At 39.0% G+C, this 21,353-nt stretch overlaps 1 protein-coding gene across 1 annotated transcript; it reads right to left on the bottom strand.

Moving 5' to 3' along the window:
- Positions 1 to 135: 135 nt before the first annotated feature.
- TMC3 (transmembrane channel like 3) lies at positions 136 to 21,131 on the bottom strand. Its single transcript, XM_062501417.1, has 22 exons — positions 21,022 to 21,131; positions 19,429 to 19,572; positions 18,053 to 18,128; positions 15,439 to 15,520; positions 14,959 to 15,065; positions 13,579 to 13,677; positions 13,344 to 13,486; positions 11,907 to 12,054; positions 10,580 to 10,623; positions 10,276 to 10,423; positions 9,397 to 9,506; positions 9,168 to 9,246; positions 8,439 to 8,672; positions 6,771 to 6,899; positions 6,031 to 6,098; positions 5,642 to 5,770; positions 4,703 to 4,813; positions 4,282 to 4,407; positions 2,794 to 2,872; positions 2,554 to 2,596; positions 1,661 to 1,955; positions 136 to 976 (listed from the first exon to the last, which is right to left on the bottom strand). The coding sequence occupies exons 1-22, from the start codon at positions 21,129 to 21,131 to the stop codon at positions 136 to 138; spliced, it is 3,345 nt and encodes a 1,114-aa protein (XP_062357401.1).
- Positions 21,132 to 21,353: the final 222 nt, after the last annotated feature.

The following is a 21,353-nucleotide window of genomic DNA, read 5'->3' as shown; positions in this document are numbered from 1 at the left end:
ACTTTTCTCCACCTCGAGTGGCTGCATACACAATTCTTAGAAAAACCACATCTCAGTTACTCTGACAGACCCCAAACAGCAAGTAAAGTACAACTGCATGTACACCGGCTTAAAACAACGAGGTTGGGGCATTCCTCAGACATTTGAGCACACCAGTTCACTAGGCTCAGACATACTTGGATCAACACTGTTTTTAGATTTCTTTTTGGTGAGTTTTGCCCCAGATTTTGGATACTTGTCCTTGGTATGAATGACCTGGATGTACTGGTCATTGCTGCTGTTCTGCGGATCACTGCTGGATTCAATGGAAATGGAATCAGACTCTGTTAGAGATTGCTCCAGCTTTTGCTTTGATTTTGGCTTCACACGTGGCTCAGGATAGTTCAGGTGTACTTTCTTGTAAGCATATGGAGGCCTGTCCAGGTCCAGCTCAAAACCATCATCCCAGGATTTGTAATGCACTCTGGCTAGATCTTTTCTCATTAGAATATGGCCATCAGCACGATCCCCAATGTAAAACCGTGGTGCTGGGCGAAGGTCAGACAGTGAGCGAGGGCGATGGGATCTGTTCATGAATTCTCTCTCAAGTTCCTCTTCATCCTCTTCATCTTCACTGGGGTGAGGGGAATACGTCTGGTGTGGTGTTTGAACCACGTATCTTCTGATGTGGCGTGGATACAACTCAATGATGTCTCCTGATTCCTCCTTTCTGAAATGCCTTTGGAGTCGGGAGGTAGAACGGAGCGATTTTTTGCGGGACTCATTTTCATTAACCAGAAAATACCTGGTAGCATATGGTCTACATCCCAAAAATACAGGAGCTCCAGCCCCGAGGGCATCCGAATTTACCTGCCGAATGGCTTTTCTGAAAAGAGGGTCAGAATGAACATCTTCAGTGGGCTTTTTGAAAGTCACTGGTGTGTAGGGCTTTGTTTTGCACAGCTCACTTGTGCTCCTATGAACAACACTTGGATATCTTTAGGAAGGAAGAAAAAGAAGAAATATTGATATACACACTTATCAATTAATGGAATTGAAACATATAAAAGAATTCACTGCTCTGGAAATCAAAGATTAGGTTGAAAACATGGAGATTATCATATCTCCACTGTCCCAATTTTTTAGGAACACTTTGAGAAACATACCCTAGAAATTAGGAGATATATTTGTTCTTCTCTAGGAAAATGTAACAATTGTTCTGAGAATTGTTCTTTATCCACTTGGAAAAAAAGCAACAGGTAATTTAAAGCATCCATCTACTGATACGACAGAACTGGTTGTCCAACAACTAAAGCTGCACAGACATTCTGCTGAGAGTGCCTTCACTCTATATTTGGTTTGGTTTTTTTGTGGAGATGGTATCCTGCATTTTAGTTATGTGCCTGAGGGCAAATCTAGTATTTACCTTTGCTTGAGCTGTGTGTAAACTCCATCAGCTACATAATTTCAAAATGTTTGCAATCCCATTTCTGTTAAGGGAGAGTTAAGGATGTGGTGTCACCAGCAATATCAATATCAAACCCATTAATTAATTACTTTTCAAAAATTCCTCTGCTGTTGTACAGTCCAGACAGTCTGAATGCACAGCTGTTTTGTAAATAAGCAGGTATGGCATGGAGCTGCTGGAATAAACACCATTTCAAAACCAAAGCAGTCTTACCTGTTTGTGATATGATCATTTCTTGGTTTCTGTACACTTGACACAGAGGGAGCTGGTGTTAAAGAGGTTGAAGTTGTGGGAGTTGCGTTGGCAGGTCTCACATCAGTTGATGGCACAGCTTGGGGCACAGACTGGGAAATGGTTTGTATTCTGGTGCCTTTGCTCACAGGAGATTCAAAGTTCAAGACACTGCCATTCTTTCGGGGTGTTGAGGACCGAACAGAGGACTCCTGGCTCATAATATCAGTTTCTTGCTCTGGTCTTTTGTCACTAGCATCCAGATTTTGGATTCTGGCTAGAAAACAGAAATTATTATAGGATCTTTCCAGTTCTCTACATTTAGAAACTGCTGTAAGTTCTGTGGTCCAAATTCCCCCTTCAGTCAGGGATCTGAGGCCAACAGAACCCCCCGTGCTCAGAAAAGAGAAACTGGTTTCACACTGGGAGACTTGGTGATCAAGGGGTAGATCTTCATACTACAGTAGATTGCACATGGAGTACTGGGGATACAGAAACAACACTGAATGTTGCACACTAGGATTCCAAAATGGGCAACAAGCCAATTTTTCTTCTGCCTACCAGCCTCTGAATTGTATACAAAGCCTGAGATTATTTGAATCATCAGAGGCACTCTAGGTTCTCCCCTGTTGGTGATAAAAGCAGGAAAATACCCAGTTCAAAGATCACAGGTGAATTGAGGTTTAAACTATGTACAATGTCTTTCAGTGTTCCAAGATTAAGTCAAATTGAGCTTAGAAACCATCTAAAAGGAGGATTCTACAGGAAACAGTTTCAAAAATTTAGTTGTACTTCCTTATATGTATGAGAAATCAAAATGGGTTTATGTCCAAATGCTTTATTAATTGTGGCATTTCTAAAGGTCACCAACTTACCTACTGCCATCTGAACCACCTTTTTCTTATCTTCAGTTCTTTCCTAAAATACATTCAGAAGAATCAGAATCTGTAAATTATTATGGATTAGAGAGTAAATCCCCTGTTGTGTAAGGATGAAAAATACAGGATTTGTTTTATGTTGTGAAACACTAGAAGTCACTTTAGACATTTAATTAGGCTCATACTTTACTGAAGATCCCCCAAATTACATGTAAAAGTGCTTTTCATTGTACTTACTGTTTGTATCTTCATTCTCAGTTGATTGTTGGTGAATTTTAATGATCTTGCAATACTCTGTAGGTAGTAGATTAGCATGCTAGAAGTGAAAGCGGTGATATGAGTCACTTCAGACATTCTTGACATTTCTTTTTCAGGGTTTAGAGGTCAAAATGATGCACAAGTTCAGCTGCTGCTCTATAGCATTTCCTTATACTGTAGTAATGGATTACAGCCTTCTTTCAAGCAAACATAGATGAATGAAAGAAACAACACTGAAAACAGATTTAGCAACAGTTCTAATTATTTCACCAATGTTTTTTGCAGGTGTTTTCATTGTGTGTGTAACCTGGGATGCATTTCTAGTTTTGTTTCATTTGGTGGGGTTTTTTTCTTGTTTTTTTTTTTTTTTTTTTTTTTTTTTTTTTGTTTTGTTTTTTAATTCTAGACAAATCATTTTGACAAATATTATTTTTTCTTTTTTTTTTTTTCCCAGTCCAAGGTTACAGAACAGAGACACCAGAGTTACAGCTGAGTTTACACAACCATCCCAATGCAATTTTGTTGGCTGCCTGAAATAACACCTTGTTTACCCTGGCACACATGAGATCAGATGCTGGCAGATTATGGCCTGACTTAATAGATGGCACTGGCTTTCAGACAAAGTCTTGTAGCTAGACTTCATACCACAAACAGTTACATATGTGCTGAGCTGTCAGTTTGAAGCAGTCAATAGGAATACTTATATTTGTAAATATTACATGGCTTGGACCTTAGAGGAAAATGTTACAAATAGGAAGTGTTGCTTTGGTCTTTGGGATTTGAAAAGCCATCGGTGGGACAAACTGCCTTTGTCTGCAGTTTACCCTGGGAAAAAATGGTACAAAGGTACAAGCAAAACAAAATAGAACTTTTCAGAGAAGCAAAGTGAATTAAAAAAAAACAAACTCAAAATCAATATTATTTCCCAACTTCGAACAATTATTTATAACCCAAGTAAGAATAGACTTCAACTGGAGAGTCTGCAGCAAGTTATATTAGATTAACACCTAAGAGCAGACCGTAATAATTCATTTATCTTGTAATAAATCAGGATCACTGAGTAGCTTCTTTAAATGACAGACTGAGCCCTGTTCACTGTCATAAACTGAACTAATGACCATGAAGAAATGGAAAATTTATTTCTGAGGAACTCTTTAGAAGGAAGAAGGTTCTTAAACTTCCTGGAACCATCAGCACTGCAAGCCTTGACACAACACAGTGGACTTGCTCTAACAAAGTATCCCAGAAGGAGAAATTCCTTTTGACAATCTTTTTAATGTACCTTCATTCCTGTCTGGTCCATATACCACACATTCAGGGAGGTGCTGGAATTGTCTTTTCAGTTACCCATAATGAAACTACAACAATGCAGTGTTTGTGCCTCAGTATCTTGATTTGACTGTTCCAGAGATAAGGCCAGTATTAGTACAATCAGTTTAATCTGCCTACAAAAACCAAAATACTTACAATAACAGTAGTAGTGCAGGGAGGACAACCACAGGACTGCTGATGTAAGTAATCACTGTGTTGAACCATGTGGGAAAATCATTTTGAATTGTTTCGGAAACAATATCATATATTTTTTCTTGACCACTACAGGAGGTGTGGGAGGGGAAAAAAGGAAAAATTAACTTGTAAGGAATCCTGACTATATTTGTTAAGCAGTGTTGCATTTAACTAAATTATGTATATAAAGCAAATCAATGTAGAACTTTGACCTATTCACCTTATTAAACTTTAAACTGCAAAATATTGGTGCAGAAAAGCATTGTCCTATCAACTTGTTTTGAATTTACATCTGTAATTGGTGCATTATGAAACATGACAAGTTTATTGTAAGGGGGGGAAATAAAATCTTTGCAATTTTCATTGCTCCATTATACCTTACCTGAATGGGCCACAGCTTAAGGATGGCTTGTATCGGGCAATAGCAAAAATTGTTGGTAACATACACAAGAACAACATAAACAGCAGCATGGCCAAGTAGAAATTATTGGATCTGCAAGAAAGTGTAACATGTTTCAGATTATACTAATTATCAGAGAGAAAACCAGAGGCAACATAAAAGGTCTGAGTCTGAGTCTACCTATCCAGTTCAAGATCAACATGTCTGAAAGATGAAAATCGTTCTGCTATAATTAAAAGGTCTAAACAGAAATGGTTTAAACAGACTCTCAGTGATCAAAATTCTATTTGCACTGCTTTCCAGATACCATAGCTGCAGCCAGAGAACTGGTTACTGCAGTCTTTGACAAAAGCTGTCCTTACTGCTCAGTTGTGCAGGAGGAGAAAAAGAACAGAAGCAGAAGTCAATTATCTTAAAAAAAATGTTAGAAATAACTGATTATTAAGAATTAAAGATGCCCAAAATTATTTCCATGTTGAATAAACAATTAAGATATCATGATAGAAGGAAAATGAAGAAATCTGTTGTGCAGTGCAGCAGACAAAAGCAGATATTGCATAGCTTTTAAAGAGAGAAGCATCAAGAAATGTGACTTGCAACAGTGAACACATACAGGTTATTGTGCTCTGTCAGATTTGTATGGAGATAAAGCATTTATGTTTGGCCATAATAGCTGTCTAGGAATATTCCTGGACATATTTGTTAGTTCTTGCACATCTTCAACTACCCTGCTTCACAAACCCTCCAGTTTCTCAGTAACTGTCTTTTTCCCTCAGGCCTTTGCTATCAGTGTTAGTGTGAAATTTGACTGCAACTTTTAGAGCTAAAATCTCCTATAATTTTTTCATATTGATGAAAGATATTTCCATTGCCTGCATTTGATTTTTTTTTTCCATATCTTTCATTCTCATTTTGACTCACCGAGATGCTCTGAAAACCTGCTGGTGTGGTACATTGCACGTCAGCACAGCCCAGCTCCTCAGGTACATGAGTCCAATCAACTTGAGTACATTGAATGCTGGTAAGCAAGGTGAAAAGAAAGCACCCATCCTGGAAAAATCATATCATGCCACTGCTCAATGTTGCCAGAAGCCATTTTGATAGTAATAAAATGAGCAAAAAAAAAACCAAAAAAACAAACCCAAACCACACACCAGGTAAACAGATTAATAGCTCACTATTAACAGATGGTCTCTTAATATAAAAGACTACACTGTCAATATCCTACTTAAATAGGTTTCATTTAAATCATCAGATCGACCTAGGGTTAACCAACTCAGGACAAGAACAAACACGTAAGGACTACATACCAGATCATTCCTTGGTTGTAGACCAAATGTAATACATTCTCTGCAATTTTGAATTCTCCATATTCTGGCTACAAAAAACACAGTGTAAGATGAATACCTTTGCCTTAATCTTATTTTCAAACCATTTATTAGATGCATTTGACTGAATCAGTTTGCAGACAGTACCTAGTCTGAAACATCCAGATCAAATACCAACTGCTGGCAGGCAGTGGGAACACAGCAAAACCTACTCTGCAGGCAGGGATTAAATGAATTTATTCCTCTCTGCTTTACTTTACATCTTTAAGGACAAAGAACAATTCGCAGCTCTTTCATGCCAACAGCTTCTTTCTAACCAAATATTAACCACTGTAATTTCCTTCAAGGGCTGTGTGCTGTTGGTTACTGTTCCTTGGACCACTGTCTACGTTAGGTAAAGATGTCACAGCTGCAAAAAAGAGGATGTGGGGTAGAACTGCGTGACCTCTGTGTTACCTTAGACTGTGGGAACGGCACTATGGGGGTATTTTGTGCAAGCAAAAAAATTTTTTACCAGAGCCATGTGAGTAGGCTTGAGAAAAACATTAATCACATTTATCCTGTACCCTGCAATTTAAACTCAGTGTGAGCTGTGCCTTTATAGATATGTGCTACCAAGAAATTATTCATCTGTAGAAAGACTTTAAGGCCATTTAGTACTGAGAGGAGGACCCTAACCATCTTCAGCATCTCTACCTTGGTAAAATAAGGGTTGTACTTACAAACTTGCTTTCCAGATCCCAGCACCAGCAATCACTCAAGTATCGGACACACAGTCCACGGAAAAAATCAATTAGGAGGATGCTTGCAACTGTGAAAATCATGTCGATAATTGAAAGCTTGAGCATCTCCTGAAATAACACATTGTTCACACATACTGAGTCATTCTGAAAGCAAATAGACTGCATATGGCTCTTTTGCATTTATACTTGTATTTTTGGCTCAAGCTTAGTATTCTGATAAAATATAAATTTAATAAATAAATAATTTCCTTTTAAAATTTTCCTCTGACTTTTCCCTTACTTGTCTTTGTTCTGTTAAAGAGAATAAATATAATCAAGCTTCCAGGGTGCCTTTTATGTCTTGCAGAAGTAAAATTCTGGTCATGATGATATCAAAATTTCTTTTTAATTACTTTCTTTTTTAATAGTCTAAAAATGTATCTAACTAAATTGATGGTTTTTTTTCCTATTGCACACATTCTTTTATTAAGCTGACTCTTTTAATACCCATTTGGAAAGTGTTTCACAGTGAGAAAAATCTTATTATTCAGGCAAACCCACAACCCAATGGCATAGGATCATCAAGCCATAAAAAACAGTTTAGTGCTTACAGAAGAATGTGGTTATCCTATATTTGAGCTTTTAAAATATACAATTAAAATAGGAAAAAATCTGTTCTCTACATCTCTATGCCATTCTGGGGAAAAAAGCAAATATTCAAACCCTTTATGAGATTGTGCAAAAGGGATATATGAGAATAGAAATCAGACAAATAAACCTCGGAGGGGTCTTTTCCTCCTGATGTTCAAACAAGACCTTTAATAGTCCTCATTCTGGAACAAGATACTCAGAAAATCAGAAGCACACTAACATGGTTCTAAAGCCAATGGCCCAGACATGAGTGTGACACAGTCAGAGACCACAGTCTCAAATGGATTGGTGACATCTTCTGCATTTTTGTGGTTTAAATTTCTCCCTGAATGTATTAGCGCCCCTGGAAGTCACAAGTACTGTACCCTTCATATGTAGGGAAGCAAAAGGTGTCATATTAAATCTGCAGATTTTCTGCTCCCCAAGTGTGGGAACATGGCACTGCCATCCAAATGTCCCCATTCCTTCAAACTGATGGGATCTTGAAACGTTTTGTTGTTGCTCTCTCCCTCTGGAAAAGTGAAGATCACTTGATTGTCTAGAGATTTACTGAGGCAGAATGAATAGAGACTTCTAATATTGTACAAATGACCAAGAGCACAATCTTGTGCTTGTTTCAGGTCTGCATCTCCATCTCTTGAGGCAGCAATCTGAATCTGCACTGAGTGCATGTTTCTGCTCATATGTCTTTATTGTCTTGTTTCTCTGTAGGGGTTAGAAGGATGTACCCCATTAAAATAAAATCCATATCACAGATCTGTAAAAGAGATCAAAGCCTGGCAAAAGAACATTTAAAAAGCACTAAACATACTGTAGATACTGAACAAACCCTAAAGCTTGTATCTCTGGCCATAGCACTTTGCAGAGTCTTTACTCTTCCTACAGCATCCTTAGCTACATTCTGGAATTTATGCAAAGAAAAGTTCTAAAATTAAACACAGCACAACATGATTTTAATTTTTTTTGTCAAATGAGGATTAAGTGGAGTAAATTGATGACAATAAAACAATTACGTACTTGACCAACATATGTCTCCCAGCACTGATCCTGTGGGTTCTGGGTATTAAAGGAAATTGTTTGGTTTATCAGTGAGTCTGAGACTGTCAGGCCTTGGGTGCGATGCTCTTCCAATGTGACAAAGCCATTTCTCTTAATTTGTACACTAGGAATGGTTAAATTGTCATCCTTAGAAAGAGTGTTGGTTGCTAAGGAGGTGGTAGAATTATTTGCACTGTTGTTCACATCAGAGTCCTGAAATAATAAATGTCCCAAAAGCTACTTTTTAACTGTACATAGGTGCAGATGTCTGTACCTTCTACAACATAAACACACACAGACATATCTTCATATATTTCCAAGCAGCAGTTAGGCAACTGTTAAAGAGCTGTCAATGGACAGAGTCAGATGGAACACCAAAAGGCAGCATTTAAAGCTAATTTAGGGAAGTAGAAATATGTGACCTACAGTGATGAGATTTTTTTTTTTAATAGTTCAGCAACGCACAGAAATCTATTTATCTTGTTACATCAGCAATCAAACAGATCCAGTTATCCTTAAGGACTAATTAAAAAGACCGTATAAGTAGTTGTAAATAAACATTACTGTCTAAACTTTACAATCCTATCAAACCATAATATTTTAATCAATTTCAAACAAATTTTCATCTGACTTCATATACTTCACAATAAACAGAATTCTGTCTATTCTACTAGCTTTAAACATCAGAAAACATCAAGTCAAACTTACAGTGACACTCATACTGTCCACTTTATCCAGGAGAGCAATGATTAAACTGTAGAGATTTCCCAGGTATAGGACAAGAACCCTGAAAAAATAAAATACAGATTACCAGCATTTGTAACCATTGACTTCTCATACGTTCTCTGACTTGGCTGTACTAAAACATGAACCAGAACACATCTCTCCTTTTCTTGTTTTCTTTCCACATATTTTTTACACTGAATAATGGCCATACCTGGCAAGCTGGAAGCGAAGAGTGGTCCTTGGATGATACATCTCCAGGGCTGCCACAAGTTCAAAAGCAGAGGGTGCAATCATTGTGATCAGTGACACAACTACGCTGACCTATAGAACAGAAATGTGCAACATTTTTGAAGTATTTGATGAAGGTCTTCTGTGGAATCTTAAGGGCTGATTGAAATACTGCTGAGGCACATGCTTTGGTGATTGCTTTTCTTGGAGGAGAGACTTAAAAAAGTTATTAATGACATTAGCAATAGCAGTAGTTACAATCAAAAATTATAGATCTGGAATACCATTCGAGAGTCCTTACTCCAGATATTTTAGCTCTAAAGTTCTACTTTATTAATTGGAATGACAAGTGAACATCTAGGAAATACGATGCTAGCATCTTCCTCTGAAATGGGTGTGTGGCTTCTTCATGTCTATTCACTTCCTACTCTTGCTCATTCCTCTGGATGGAAATAGTCACAGAACATTTAATATCCCCTGATACTGAATCATTTGCTGTTATCAGAGTCAATCCTTTCTAGTCCATCAGCCCAGTGTTTGTTCAGCTCAGTCCTGGGCATAAAAGTAGATTTATAAGTGACAGGAGAGATTAAACTTTGTTCTCACAAAGTAGGGAGCTGCTAGAACTGCAGTGTCTGTGAAATGAGCACCTGCACCCTGCTCTGCCCAGTTCAGCTGCACTAACGTTTGGCTGCAGAGCTGAGGGAGCAAGTGTGCCAAAGCAGATCCAGGTCTGCCCACTAATTCCTCATTTCTCCTGGCTCATCTCTTACTATTTACACCTCTGTGCACAATATTGCTACAGAAAGCCCCCAGACAGCAATCCTGCTTCTAACAGAGAGGTGGCGTAGAGACAGAGTACCTCATTTTTTTCCCAAAGAGTCAATTCCTTTTTGGTGCGCTCTAACCTTTGGGATCGATCCACAACAAAGTAGATGATGTAAATACTTCCCGCAAGGGAGAGAAGCACGAGGATGTTTGCAATAATTCTTAAGCTTATGGTCACTGCCCTAGGGAATAAAGGAAGATACAACCAATACAGCAGGTTGCTTTATGACACCAGGGGTCATTTCTAACAGGGTTTAGAAGTTCAAGACAAGCAGATTAGCAATGACATCTGCATTAAAACAGTGCTTTTAGAAATATCTCTTATCTTATATACGCACAAGTTTTTGTTTTTCTTCTTCTCCTGCTCTTCCAGTATAGCTTCCTTGAAAGAAACACAGCATTACCATTTTAATAATGTTCAGCAAAAATAATGCACGTATCTTTCACAGAAGTTAAAGTATACTAATAAAAAACACATCACATCCTGGAGGTGCAAGCAGATAAATACCACTCTCCTCACCATTTGTCAAAATATCACTGATATGTGATATTAAAAAGTGACGGAGATTTCTGAGAAACAGAGTGAGCAGATACTTGGGCAATTTCAGTCATGCATGTTCAAGGAGGTAGAAAAAGAGGGTTACTTACACTTGCAGATTTTTTGACAGGATGTGCCTTTAAAATATGGGTGTCACTAATACAGTATGGTACTGTCAGAAGTTATCCTCAGTCATTGAAATAACTAAATATTGTAGCTTATTTATTTATCCTTGGTGCAATTTGAAGTAATTTTTGTTCAATGATAATGAAAATACACCAAATTTGGGAAGTAAATTACTTTTGATAAAACCACACATGCTCTTAAATTCTAGATGCAAAACATCTATATTTTTTAACTGTTTTCTAATATTGAGAGACATGTAAGATGTCCTTCTATTTGTTACAGAGAGATTAAATAAACCATAGAATCATAGAATATATCAAGTTGGAAAGGACCCATAAAGACATTGAGTCCAACTTCCTGGTACTCAAAGGAATACTTAAAACTAAACCATTTGGCTAAAAGCATCATCCAGATGCTTCTTGGACTCCAACAGGCTTGATACCATGACCACTTCCCTGGAGAGCCTGATTAATAGCTGACAAAATAAAGAAGAAAGAACAACAACTTGTGTGCAGGAAATTATAAACCAAAGAGAGAGATATAAAACCTATTATCATGTAAAAAAGCATCTTGTAAAATATGAGCTGTTGTACATGGATTCCCTGAGGCATAAAACACTTCCTTTGCGTAAAAACAATTATACATTCTATAAATTTGTTTATTTTCCTGAAAAATCAATTGTTAACACAAACTTGATTCCAACACTCAATAAAATTTCATCACTAGCACATTTGTTTTTATTTATCTAACTTCTTGTCACACATACAGGCACATGAAATAAAACTCTCCCAAGGAAGGACACAGCAGCCTTGCTGAGATGTCAGCAAATATGATGTGCCTGTAATACACAGATGTGATATTACCCCTCCCCTAGGCAGATAGATCTGTAAATAAATACAAATAAACAATAGGAAGTGCAAGGGGATGAGAAAAAAAAACTTATATGGTTTACAGATTAACAAGTAAATAAACTTGAAATAATTCAAAGGTCAGTTGCTCACCCTGATGCTGTTGACTATGGCAGCAGCTTTGCTCTCTGCAGCCTCAGGGTTTCCTATCAAATAGTCCCAAGCACAGAACAGTCTCCAGCAGAAAGTGTAATTTTCATCAGAGGCACTTGCTAAACTCATTCTTGAGTTCTTTGCCATTCTGTAAAAAAAAACAGGTATTTAACTGCTTCTGGTGTGTGAAGATGGTAATGAAGGAAGTCACTGGTTTGGTTCCTGGTTTTCAGATGTTTATACATTTAGAGCTACCAGAGGTTTGCAGAAATTAGTATCACTGTTGGGAACTTTCTGAAGAACATAAAACAGGGTGAGGTGCAGCTCATGAACTTGACTTTACATCTAGAGAGAATGACTCATTGTAGAAGAGCATTTCAATATTTACAGTCTTTGTAACTGACAAATAAAGCAAATAAATCTCACTAGAACTGTGGGCTTACACCTTATCCAGTACCATTTTACAGACTTTGGGGAAAGAAAAGAAAACTCATGTCAAGTGAGCAAGGTGGCAGAATATTGCAAAACACTGAGAATGAAATGAAGATTAATAGCTTAGGAAAGAAAGGGCATCTGAAAGGACAGCATTAAAGGAAGCTGTACACAGATAAGCAAAGAATCACTGAGCTAAGTCAGAAGGAGAAGAGCTGATCATGTCTAGAAACTGCAGATGTGTAGATCAGTGTCAAATATGTCAGTGACCCCTGCACAAACCAGCAGGTAGATCAAAAATAAATGAACGAAAAGGGAAGGTTTGACCTCAAAACTGAGAGCTATTACAGACAGCACTGAAAACGTCCCTGGACCGCACTGTGCCAGATAAATGGGTATCCAAAAGGGAAGAGAAGGCAAATCAGGAGAGGATAGAGTGACCTTGCCCCTTCTCTGAGCATTGCACATCCCTGGATTTATGGTCAGCACAGGCAGTCTTGCTCTCTCTGCAAAATAACTCCCACTCCTGGCCCTTCCACAGCAAAGAAATTAAGCTTACATTCCAATGGGATGCCACGTACACACTAAAGCAATGCAAACGACGTTACACCTAGGATGGAAGTGTTATATTTACATTTCAATAGAGGGGAATATTAATAATGCTGAAAGCATTAGAGCTCAAATATAAATTTCTGTCATAGCAATATTTATAACAGAAAAGAGTGGAAAGGACTTCCACGGGTGTCAGGCCTTAAATTTCATAAAGAAAGCACACAGATGATCTGTGCTGCCCTCCTTTCATAGGCTGGGAAATGGAACAGAGTGTGAAGATTATAACAAGATAAAGAGCAATCTAGAGTTGAACTCAGTTTGCCTCCATGATACTAGCAGAGGTGAGCATGTTAATAGAACTACACAGAATAAATACAGAGGAAGTGGAGTAAATGCCATTGCTGATTTCCTGAACACACAAGTTTATGGACAACAGTAAATGGGCGGTCTTACTTTTTTAGAAGAATGATGAAACTGTAAGCAAACACAGCCATTCCTACAAGGAAGTAGGCAAGAGGCAGACGGTATCCAGCTTTCCCAATCTTCCTGTCACGACCATAATAGCCATAAAACAAAACAGAGTACTGGAGATAGCCCTGCAAAGATCAGAGCCTGTCAGTAAGAGCAGTAACCAACAATTACAACACAACAGCGACAGCAAAATAACAAGGAGTGGTTTGAATCTTGCCCCCAGTGACCAGATGGTGTCCAGGTCTTGAGCAGATGCAATGTGCTCCTTGGGAATGGTCTTGCTGACTGTGCTGCCAAACGGGGCTCCGGCCAGGAGCTGCGGGAGAGAGAGGAGGTCTCAGGAGAGGGGGAAACAGGGAAGGTCTCAGGAGATGGGGAAACAGGGAAGGTCCCAGGAGAGGGGGAAACAGGGAAGGTCTCAGGAGATGGGGAAAGAGAGGAGGTCTCAGGAGAGGGGGAAACAGGGAAGGTCTCAGGAGATGGGGAAACAGGGAAGGTCTCAGGAGATGGGGAAACAGGGAAGGTCCCAGGAGAGGGGGAAACAGGGAAGGTCCCAGGAGAGGGGGAAACAGGGAAGGTCTCAGGAGATGGGGAAAGAGAGGAGGTCTCAGGAGATGGGGAAACAGGGAAGGTCTCAGGAGATGGGGAAACAGGGAAGGTCTCAGGAGATGGGGAAACAGGGAAGGTCTCAGGAGATGGGGAAACAGGGAAGGTCTCAGGAGAGGGGGAAACAGGGAAGGTCTCAGGAGATGGGGAAACAGGGAAGGTCTCAGGAGCTGCACGAGCCCATCTGAGCCAGGGATGCGCAGTGGGACCCATCTAGAGCTGTGGTACCCTCAGGGTAGCCAGTACTGTGTCAGCACTGTGTCAGCTTTAAAAGCCATGCTTTCAATGTGAGCATTTTAAAATCTAATGGGGCAGTGTTTGATGTCAAAATGATAGTTCAGGATTAAATTTACATTTCCTTAAAAATAAACATGAATACCTTTCTTTTTCCAGTTTACTTTTTATTTGTTCAAAGGGTATTTATTTTTTTTTTAATTTTCCATATTGAGAATAAAATCAGGTATTTTCCTGTTTTCTGATAACATTAGTAAAGCACAGGGTAGGTGAGGCAAAATAATGTTTATGAATAATTTAGCAAATTTAACAAATTGCCTTACTCGTATGCAAGAACTAAATAAAGTTGTGGCTGTTCAGAACTTGTAGGAAATGCTTTCTAATGGTCAATAATCCACAGTATGGAGAGGGATGCTCTGTTTTTCTCCATGTTAATGACACTGACAAGATCTAAGTGTACTCAACACCTACTATGTCTTTTAAGAATGGGTTTTTTATTTTAGCAATCAGATAAGAACATATTCCCTAAAAGCATCAGTACCATGTTGACAAAATATGATCTCTAATACTAATAGAAAAAAAAATCTGTTATCCTTCGGCACTGAAAAACCTCTTAATAGGGGAATTATTTTAAATAATTCATTTCACAGTGTACATTTCAAAGTGATGCATGACTTTAAGTGTGGTGTTTGTTCCACTGAGAAAGGAAAGTGCAACAGTAAGTGTTTCTCTGTAAATATTAACAGTGTGTTCTTACCTCTGGGAGGACTACAAATGCTCCTGTCATTATGGTAAGGACAATATTGATTCCAAACAGCCATCTCAGGAAGATGAAGTAAGAGGCAACTCCAGACCCAAAATGACCTTAAACCACAAAAAAACAGTTACCTGACCTGCACAGTCTATAAAACCTTGTATCATTTATCCATGAGTATTGGAATAACAGGCCAAAAAGTAAAACCTCTCTTAGGGAGGGCATTCAGCAAACTAAAGGATTTTTTCTTTTTCAGAATCTCAAGGAACTGACTTTTGAAAAAGCTACCCCTCAACTAAGACCATCAATGAGGACAGGGCAGTTTATGAGGCACCAGGAAAAGATGAAAAAGAAAAGTGTTAAATATAGAATTCACTGCTGAAAATATGCATTTAACTCCCTCCCAAATACTATTAATTCAGTAACATAAGACTCAGCATTTTAGCAAGTATTTTACTAATGTAATGAAATCATTATACTTACTCTCAATTTTCTTTATTCTCATTTCCCAAGGAATAAAGATTACCACAAAATTATATGCAAGTCGAATAAACTTCTTCCAAAGCTGAGAAAAAAAAGCAGAGAAATATGACACTTCTCCAATTGAAAAAAATAATTTAAAAATGAAATGGTGAGTATTTTACTCATGTCTTATCTTTTATGACAAAAATTGTTACAAACATTGATGGCTAAGGTCTTATTAGGAGCACAATGCCTCAGAGGAAATTCTCTTAGATGAAAAATAAGCTTTTTTATTCAACAGCAGCAAATTTAACTGCTATATGCTCAGTTCTATGTATTGCAGCCAACACCTGCAGAAATCCTGTGGTTAAATTTTGTAGATTCTTTATTCAAGCTCCATTTTTTGCATGGTCAGGGGATCTTCCTGTACACACACTACACATGTGGGAGAAAAACTAAAATCCTGTGCAAAAGTGAGAGCAGTTTTTGAGTTATTGAGTTAGAGCTATAACTTTACAGTATCAACAGAAAAAAAAATTGTATTCCAGACATTATAAAGTATTTTTAGTACAGATAAATATTAAAATCCTGTCTATATTTTAGGCATTTTAATAGCAGTGTCAATATTCTATCATGTAATCTAACTTCTTAAAATTAAAGAGGAGTAAATAACATTTTAATTACTGAAAATATAATCAGTCTCTTTGGCTAAAGTTAATTAATATTTATGACGATATGGGCATTTAATTGGATGAATGGGAAGTATTTTAATTAAAGAAATTGTAGATGCTGGGAACTGCATGGGAATTGCTGGGATTGCAATTTTAAATACGGGGTTCACAGGGCTGAGAAAGGACTCACCCTTGTGCCAGCTGGACTACAGATTTACAAAAAATACCAATGTGTCCACAGTGAAGAAAAATTTGCTAAAATTATCATTTGATAGCTATTATCTCTTTTTCTCCCTACTGCATACCTGAATGGATAATTTACACTCTTAGAACCCAGAGTATGGGTATCTGGCTTTAATTTGGAAAAAATCCCCAAAAAAACGACTAAAAAGAAAGTGTAAAATAATTGAATTGAAAAAAGAAAATGGCATTCAGTATCAAAATAGTAAAAATGTATTTTAATTTCAATTTTCATAAATAATACCATGAGTAGATTGTCCAGCCATGAACACTATATATATATTTTGCAATTTTTTTTAAAAAAATGTAAATCCATATACTCCTAGTAGCTGCATTTTGCTCTTAGCACATGTTCAACCACTGAGTTCTTCATTTTGATGATGTAGAGCTTGTTGTGCTGTGCTACAATTTTTGTCTCCTTAGTCACCATGCTATTTTCTAAGAAAGTATGTGTGGAAAAAATTTCTTACAGTTAAAACAAACAAACAAAAAAAAACCCACACCAAAAAACGGCAGCTCATTCTGCTATCATTGTTGAATTTAGCCCTAATGTAAAGGCTATACCCCCTAATTTGTGCTAGGATAAAAGAATACAGATCTCCTACATATAATGAGTGGTACTAATTAACTGCTGAATTACATCCCTGTGCTGAATGTCTTCAGGCAAATACAATTGAGGCAATTAGACACAAACTTCTATTCACTGTGAACTATAAGATAAAAGCCTTTGGTTTTGTATAGGAACAATTATATGAACAAGCACTGAGCCCAGTCTCTGATTTACTGACATTCTGATTTAGCACTTCTCTTTCTAGCTAAAGTCCTAGTTTCACTCTTATCAAAGGCAAAAAATAGTGCTAATATTAACAGCATTTTTACTTCCACTGCACTTGCCACATGTGCAAAGGCAGAACAAGGAAAATTTACTCTTTCTACTTCGTGTACATTGCTTCTGGGGGCCAGCATCTCAGAGCACCAGATACAAGTGCAGCTCTTCACTTGCTCACATGTGTGGTGTTCTATTGGCCTAACCCTGCCTTTCTGAATTAAGATAAATTAGTAATTAAAAGTCTACTTGTTATGGCGATAAAAATATTCTTGACTGCTTAGATGACTAAAGAAGTCTTCTCTTGGTTGCTTATTAAATACAATTTCCTGCATATTTTAAATTTCCAGAAACTCAGGCCAGTGTCTTATTTTCAGCAGTGTAAGTAGATTTTCTAAGATCTGATTCAAATTCTCTGAGTATTATGCAAGCAAAACCCCTTCCTTAATAATGTACTTAACATAAGCTATTGTAGGACTGTCTTCCAAACTAAAAGCTAGACACATTTTTCATGCTAAGTTATTGAACTGTGGCTCCAGTTTGTTGAAATAGCTCTTCAGAGGATACTGCATCGTGTTTGTTGTTATCCCATTTGCATCACCCCCTCTAATAGGCATCAATATTTGTAGGCTGTCTGAAAAGAAAGCTTATATTGCAATAACAGAAGGATATTCATCCCTCAACACACGAAATTAGTCTGCAAAAATGTAATTACTAAAATTACAATTTTAAAAGAGGAAAAAAAATAAAGAAGTTTTTAATTGCTTTTTTCTCCCTCTACAGTCCCGAGCTGAAGTATCAGGAGTGTGCAGCAAACACACAGTTGCCTGAATGAGAGCTGCAAATGGCTATTGGTGGGAAGAAGAAATGGAAGAGATTTAAGGCAAAGCAGCCCTACCTCTGCCCCAGCAGCCTGGTAACCTCTCGTTCTCGTGAGCCTCCCTTCGTACTTGAGCACGATCTCCTTCGCCTGCCTGCGCGAGAGGGGCAGGTTCAGTCCACGCTGATCCCACTGCTCACATCTCCTATTCTGCACAAGCACCAACTTCCAAAGGGCTCAGATGCTCTCAAGTACAGCCATGGGCTGTCCCACCATCAGCCCCCAGTCTAGGCAATGCTGTTTTTCTCTGACTATTGAGCTTTTAACTGATACTTTTAAACCACTCTGCCTGAGAGAGCTCTGTATTCAAGAGTTTGGCTGCAGGGAGAGTTTTCTGGTCCTCTGATTTATTTCTCTGTCCTTTTGTTTCAAAGTCTTTCTTTTAAAATGGTAGAAGCCAAATGAGTAAAATAGCAAGATCCACTTTACAGTCTGGTAATGTCCTGTGGATACTGACACTTCTTCTACAGGTGTGGAGTAGCAGTTTTGTGAGATGCAAAGAGGTGCATGTTCATCTGGTCATACACAGTCTTTGACCTCAGCAGAAGGTGGATTGGGACCACCAATATCTGATCAAAAAGGAATGGGAAAGCAGGAAGTCACAGACTCTGCCTGAGAGAGAAAAACCTCTCTTTGCTTCCCAGATTACACAAAGGCTCTTGGTAGGGTAGGGATTCTTCACAGCTACGTTGCCATCTGAGCACCATACAGGGTTTTGGAGAAAATGCCTAGATGAAAAGGGAAAAAAACCCCAAGTATCACACAGGTCATGAGGTGAAAGACCTGACACAGTTAAGACAGGTGGCCCAAGGAGTTATTAGTCACATGCTCTTTCATTGGAAATCTGGAATTACAATAATTGAAATCCTAAATTGTGAAACATGTTTTTACTACACTGAACATACTTTTTAACCTTACAAGTGCCTGGTGTTTAGTGTATTTACAATATGTTGCCTGAAGATATGGCCAGCTTCTGTTTTCATACCGTGTTATTACCTTAAAAAGGCAGGCCAGTTCTCCTTTTTGGGACACAGTGAAACAATTTAACTTAAAAACATATTATGGAGCATTACCATCAGCCTTCCTTTAGATGCTGACAGTCTCTTTCAGTAGTTAACAGCCAAAACATGATTTGTTGCTCTCTTTTGTGCTGTGACCCTTTAAAGGGAATCACAGGCACCCACTGGAGACAACTCCACTTTACAGACTGTGCACCCAGAGGCTGCTGCCTTCAGCCAGCCCTCAGATCTTCCCAGAGCATCCTCATGCAACACTTCCTAGCAGCTCTAAATAGTTCCTGTTCTCTGACCCTTCCATCTAACACTGAAAAACTCCTGAAGCACTGTCACATTCACAGTCAGTGAGCCTGAAAACCTCAGCACAAGCATTTTTACCTGAGTGCCCTCAGCTTCTGCCTCATCGGCCACGGCCGGCAGCGGATATTGGACATAATCTCCTTCTGGTACTGGATGTTCTGAAAGATCTGCTCTGGGTCGTGGCTCTCAGCCTTCTCTTCACCAGTGTCATCATCCGAGTTGCTGGCAGCCCAGCACACCCCCCACGAGAGAGAAAAGGAGACAAGTTATTCCTGTTCAGATTCCCAGCAAAGCTCTGATTTGCGCAGGATCCAACCTATTAGAGGTTTGTAAGAACAGGGAGCTAGGGAACTCACACAACCTTATTGCTTTAAAGCTGATTAATAATTTGGATGGTTTCTCCATCTCCAGGACATACCTCTTTCCCTCCCCACCACTTGCTGGTCAGTCATGATTATCCCCTCTCCTGACCATGAATCCCAGTCTTTCTTCTCCAGGCATTTCCAGCCATTCACCTTGTATATCATGCTAAGACTCTCTTCATGTTCTACTGGAACAATGTGCTGTCTGAATGTTTCCAGAAAGAGCAGATAACATTCATTTATCAATCATATCTATTATTTTTATTTCAATAATGATAAAATATTTTACTGTTAGCATGAGAGGAACCAGTGATTCAGTCGTGGTCACTGTTTAATCCTATTCCCTGCTGAAGGGCACAGGGGTGTGGGACCCCACATAACAAGAATTACTTGTCCCTGTGAAAAGATTCATGTGCTTTGATGCAGATTTCTGTGGATGATTATTAAATCATCTTTCCTGATGCTGTCACCACATTTGCTAGGCTGCAGCTCTTGAAATTCCCTGTTGTCTATGAAACAGCAGGAATATTCATTCTTGCAGAGGCTAAAAACCTGTAGTGACTGTTTCTCCCTGAATGACACAAAGGGATCTGAAGTACTGTAACCACCAGCTAGGAAGTTTCAAATTGTGTTGCCATGCACTTGTTGGGAAAGTTCCCTGCAATTTTGCTGAAAAGGCAGCTTTTTAATCACTTAGAAATAAATTATATTCTAAACCATGCCATGGAATAATATTTGGGGGACATACTTCACGAGACCAGTAGTCCATTGGTCTGCAGTCCTGTCCCTTCAGTCACAGAGCACATTCAAGGGAAATTTATAATTACACAGGAAAAGAATAAAAGACTTCTTACCATGCTATACCCTGAACTCTTTGGAGTTACTTTGCTTTATGTACAGTGTTTATGTTTCGGTATGAAATGTGACTTTGACAAAATAAAAACAAAAAACAAAGAGGTTTGAAATACATCTTAAAATACAAAGAAGGGTTTTTCTCATGCTCATTTCCATGCTACCATGCTGTTACTCAAAGCAGATTACCTTCTCCAGTCTGACACACACTGTGTATAAAAGTGAACAGACAAGATCCCACTGCTGTGCTGGATAAAGCAGACTCTCCCTTCAGGAGAGGGGAGATCCCTTACCTGTGGGGCGGCTCCTGGTAGGTAGAGGGGAGATCCCTTACCTGTGGGGTGGCTCCTGGTAGGTAGAGGGGAGATCCCTTACCTGTGGGGCGGCTCCTGGTAGGTAGAGGGGAGATCCCTTACCTGTGGGGCGGCTCCTGGTAGGTAGAGGGGAGATCCCTTACCTGTGGGGCGGCTCCTGGTAGGTGTAGATGCCGGTTTGCCTCTTGACCGTGCGCTGCTTCTTGCAGGACTTGGCAGCTCTGAGCGCAGGGGAGCCGGGCGCTGCTGCCATGGTGGCAGGTGGGACTCTGCCGTGCTGGCAGGCAGCTTGGAGCTCGCTGGGCTGGCGTCTCAGCAGCAGCCAAATGTTATTAAACAGAGAGCAGCGAGTGCTGCGAGCCCTGCGGAGCAGAGATCGCTGCCTGGTGCTCCAGCCTGGAGAAACCTCTGCTGCCTGGCAGTGCCTTAAAGCTGCAGCACAAGGCAGCCCCACCACTGCCCCTCGAAGCACAGA

The sequence above is a fragment of the Cinclus cinclus genome, chromosome 13, assembly GCF_963662255.1.
Source record: "Cinclus cinclus chromosome 13, bCinCin1.1, whole genome shotgun sequence".
In the NCBI taxonomy this organism is placed as follows: domain Eukaryota; kingdom Metazoa; phylum Chordata; class Aves; order Passeriformes; family Cinclidae; genus Cinclus; species Cinclus cinclus.
This window is presented reverse-complemented; position numbering and strand designations above follow the sequence as displayed.

Bases quoted from the DNA above. Each gene is read 5' to 3' on its own strand.
- TMC3 (XM_062501417.1), bottom strand. From the start codon at position 21,131: ATGGCAGCAGCGCCCGGCTCCCCTGCGCTCAGAGCTGCCAAGTCCTGC. The intron at 15,066-15,438 runs GTAAGTATAATG...TTGTGGTTTAAG, and splicing joins GAGAATAAAGAAAATTGAGA to GTCATTTTGGGTCTGGAGTT. The intron at 12,055-13,343 runs GTAAGACCGCCC...TTTTTTTTACAG, and splicing joins TTCATCATTCTTCTAAAAAA to AATGGCAAAGAACTCAAGAA.